This window comes from Epinephelus moara, chromosome 18 (assembly GCF_006386435.1).
Source record: "Epinephelus moara isolate mb chromosome 18, YSFRI_EMoa_1.0, whole genome shotgun sequence".
Taxonomy (NCBI): Eukaryota; Metazoa; Chordata; class Actinopteri; order Perciformes; family Serranidae; genus Epinephelus; species Epinephelus moara.
In genome coordinates this window covers 3,082,254-3,086,771 of record NC_065523.1, presented here as the reverse complement: position 1 = coordinate 3,086,771, position 4,518 = coordinate 3,082,254, and the positions used below count along the sequence as shown (strand labels likewise).

General features: G+C 44.3%; 1 protein-coding gene across 1 annotated transcript in view; it reads left to right on the top strand.

Moving 5' to 3' along the window:
* Window positions 1–4,518, top strand: part of scpep1 (serine carboxypeptidase 1) — a 27,158-nt gene that overhangs the window by 18,331 nt on the left and 4,309 nt on the right. Inside the window, exons 7-10 of the mRNA XM_050069173.1 lie at window positions 2,949–3,033; window positions 3,141–3,254; window positions 3,346–3,483; window positions 3,632–3,795. Of these exons, the coding sequence (XP_049925130.1) occupies window positions 2,949–3,033; window positions 3,141–3,254; window positions 3,346–3,483; window positions 3,632–3,795 (501 nt within the window). The remainder of the gene's footprint in view (window positions 1–2,948; window positions 3,034–3,140; window positions 3,255–3,345; window positions 3,484–3,631; window positions 3,796–4,518) is intronic.

Here is a 4,518-nt window from a genome sequence, read left to right as displayed (position 1 = left end):
ATGACAAAGCCTGTCATGTTTAAAAAGTGACGATCTAACTCGGAAAATGCTCTCAAAATACGCTTAATAATAGCCTATGTAAATAAAAACCAAGCACTTATAGCCACTGGATCATTACAGAGGTGAAGCAAGGACTTACATTTACTCACGTCACTGTAGGCTAATTGAGTAGTTTTTTGTGTACTTGCACTTTTTAAAATCTAATTTGAGTGTTACATCAGTAGCCTATGTTTTAATTTAAGTATTATGCTTCGCTGCATTTTAAATGACTTCCGTGACCTAGGCTAGTTAAAAAAAAAAAAGTCGGCCGAAATTTTAAAAAAGCAAACGGAATTGTATAAGCGTTAACTACCATGACACAATAATAATAGTATTACACTCTATGACAACCTGGCAGCTAGCTCTGATGGAGACATATGAGCTCTAAGAACAAACTCACATTTATGGATGCACACTAAAAGAAATGTCGCCATGGTCCGAGAGAGGTGACGTCATGCTGTTATGTCTGTCTCTACAGGTACGCAGTGAGCGAGTTAGATCGTCACTTTTTAAACATGACAGGCGTTGTCATAGTGTGCAGTGTTGTGCAGACTGTAATGTGGCACTGAATATGTTTGCAGACTCGTGGAAAAAGAACAAGAAACATTGATAAATATGTTTGGGTATTTTCAAGGCAAGCCGAGGGTAACCAGTTATCTCAGGTCAGCCCAAATCAAAATGTTACCTGGATGCTGACATAATTTACTAATACATGAGGAAAGCTGTGCGCTCTTTGAGTTTCAGTGGCTCACACAGGTAGACATGCGGTTTGTGTTATATTGTCTTTTGTTGACGTGAAATCGAGTCCAGCTTGACGCAAATTTGTGTAGGCCTATATCATATTTTCTTTCCTTTATTTTTTTTAATGTCGCTGGTACGCAGTGCTCACTTACAGAAGCATATTCGCTGTGGCAGATAATGGGTTGCGACTTTAAGATCGCCAGTAATATGTTGTGTATGTTTGTGAATTTGTGACAAATCTGCTGACGGAGGCGAAGCACATCTGCAGCTGTTGGGTAAGGAAACCAGTTAAATTGGAAACCAGTAGGGACACAACACCGGCAGGTGAAGCTGAAAGTCTGGTTGGCAAGCTCTCAGTCTATTTCCCGGTCGGGACATGAATTATAGCCTACTGTCCCTTCGCTGTGCCCCGGCTCTTCCTGGATCCCATCGGCGCCTGCTTGGTACCTGTCACCAGCTCGGTTGAGGAACTCCAGCCCCGCCGCCCCTGCCTTCCTCGGCTCTCTCAGCGCGGGGAAGAATCACCGGCATCTGAGGACGCTGCTCTGGGCCCCCCGATCTCCCGAACCACAAGCCCCAGCTCCTGCCAGGATTGGCCTGATGAACGCCAGATCTCTGGCGAACAAAACTTTTATCCTGAGGGATTTCTTCAGCTCTCGGAGCCTGGATTTCCTCTGTGTGACGGAGACTTGGATCGGTGCCGGTAAGTGCAGCGCTCTTGTCGAACTTTTACCGGCTGCCTGTTCATACTTTAACTCCCCGTGGACGTCAGGCCGTGGAGGAGGAATGGCGACTGTTTATAAAAATGGTTTTAAATGTAAGCAGCGCGCTGTATCATCTTGATTCTCCAGCTTTGAAGTGACTTTATTTGAGGTGGGTCGCTCTGACCCGGTGCTGTGCGCTGTCATCTACCGACATGGCATGGCAGCCAACACTGACACCGCTGTGGCTTTGGTGGCAAAGAAAAACGCCACATCTCCAATTTGGGAGTTTTTTGGGTTTATCCCAGATGCCGACACCACTGCGCTGACAAGCCGGAGACGTGTTGCTCCTCCTCACTTCAAGTCGCTGTCATTAACTTTTAACCTGCAAAGGCGGCAGTGCCGCAACATTGTAGGAATTTATGAAAGCCATTGTGAACATTTCAATAGTTACACATTAAAACAATAGCCTATTTAATTGCAGTTACTCTATTGAACGACCCGGAAGCATGAGCAAACGGGCTGTGTCTTCGGATCAAAGAGATGCGCCCTGTCACTGTCAGCGCAGGGCTGACAGGGCACCTTCCACTTAGAAGAGAGAGAGGAGAGGAGAGGAGAGGAGATGAGATGGGATGGATTGTAGGTCTGTTTGTAAACGGGGCTTCTCTGACAGTCATGTATTTCCCCAAAAAACAGCTCTTAATGCACGGTAGAGCGCTGTTTTTTTAAAAATTCAAAATCGCCTTGATATCCAGCAAATCGCCTGGCAACCCTCCAATCGCCAATATACGATTTGATCACTGATCGTCCCAGGCCTATTGCCTTCGACAAGCTCTGTGTCCCCTCTGACTCAACATCTGTTAATACGGAGGAGCTCAGCTCCTGGTTTCACTCCTCCTGCCGAAAAAATACTGGACTCTGTGGCTCCATTAAAAACTGTGCAGCCTAAAGCTAAACCTCAGCCCTGGTTCAACGACAGAACCCGTGCAGTCAGACAGGAGTGCCACAAAGCTGAATGCAGGTGGAAGAAGGACAAACTGCAGGTTTCTTTCTAAATCCTAAAGGACTATTGGCACCGTTACCAAAACACTGTTAAAGAGGCCAAAAGAGAACACAAACATCATTAAAATTGACGGTGTTTGGTCTCAATGGCCTTTGTGGAGCCATTATTCCTTGGCTTTCAACTCAGCATGAGACTCTGCTCTGGTTTTAGTTTTTTTATTGTTTTTAATTTTTTATGTCTTAAGTTTTTATGTTTATGTACAGCACTTGTACGGCTGTTGTTATTTTTAAAGTGCTCTATAAATAAAGTTGAGTTGAGTGAGCATGCAAAAAATTGTTACCATGGAATTTCAACTAAATATCATGACATTTTGTTACTGACAGATTGCCCTGGAAGTAATTTTCTTAGTATTGCATATAAAGTGTTTCCTTGCCACATAAAATGTGTTTTGGTTTTCATGTCAGAACACCAACGGGGTGAACTTTTACAACATCCTGACCCAGGAGCCGGATGAGAAACGCAGATCTGCAGCAGGAGAAGACTTCATCTGTAAGACGCTGTGCTAACTGTTCACATCCAATGGTTCATTATATGACCCATAATGTACTATTTTATTTTCATTTCATTTGAGCTTTTACCATGTTCTTTCCCACCAGCTCTGCAGACACGTCGCCATGTTCGACCCCTACACAGCCTATCACTGAGCGAGCTGATGAATGGACCAATCAGGAAGAAACTTGGCATCATCCCCCAGAATGTTACCTGGGGAGGTACTGTATCTAAACAGTGGACTCTCATTCTTGAAGCAGTATTTTGTCCTCTACAATGGTTGTCCCTCTCCTGTGTGTGCTGTATGTCTAGGCCAGGCAGAGGGTGTGTTCAGCAACATGGTAGGAGACTTTATGAGGCCTGTGGTGGATGTAGTGGACCAGCTGCTGAAGGCTGGAGTCAACGTCACCATCTACAATGGACAGTTGGATCTCATAGTGGACACCATGGGTAACCTACTCAGTGTATTGCCTTCCGTTCAGCACGAGCAGCAGTGCTGTCTGTGCTGTAAACCCATCCACATATCTAGTTCCTCTGCAGAGAGCTGTGCCACATGGATGTCTACTTCCTGTCACATGATTTGTACATGCTGTCTCAGGTCAGGAGCTGTGGGTGAAGAGGCTGAAGTGGGAGGGGCTGCCTGGGTTTAACAAGCTGAGGTGGACCCCACTGAATAACCCCTCCTACCCGGGCATTACTGGAGCTTTTTACAAGACTTATAAGAACTTTGCATTCTACTGGATCCTCAAAGCTGGTCACATGGTAAGATACCAATCACAGATACAACAGCCTTAGTATGTCACACAGGAAGCTTTATCCTATTAGGTACTACATCACAATGAGGCACCTTGTTAGGGGTGCCTGCTGTGGAACACAGGCACAACCTATTATTATTATTTTCTTGTTAAAGAAACAACACAGCCAATACATTTTCAATTTTAGACCTGGTGGGATAATATGGCACTATGAGCTCTCTAAGATATGACAGAGCCTGACCATTTAGAGCTTTATAAGTTAACAGTAGGATTTTAAATTCAATTCTGGATTTTACAGGGAGCCAGTGCAGAGAAGCTAAAACAGGGGAAATGTGTTCTCGCCTCTTAGTTCCTGTCAGTACACGTGCTGCTGCATTCTGAATTACCTGGAGAGTGTTTAAAGACTTATTAGAGCTACCTGATAATAGGGAATTACAGTAATCCAGCCCAGAGGTAACAAAAGCGTGGACCAATTTTCTGCACCTTTTCGGGTTAGGATAGGCCTAATTTCCGCAATATTACGCAGATGAATACACAAAACAAACGTTTTAAATGGGAGTTAAAAGACAAATCTTCCGAGGTTCAGGGGCGAAAATCCCATTTCATAGTTGGGGGGGACAATAAACAGTAAAATTTTAGAGAATAATTCCAGGGGGGGACAAGGAAAAAAAGTTGTAGCCTGTCTTTTATACAGCATCTTTTACCGCAATTTGACGCTTTAATCTTCTCT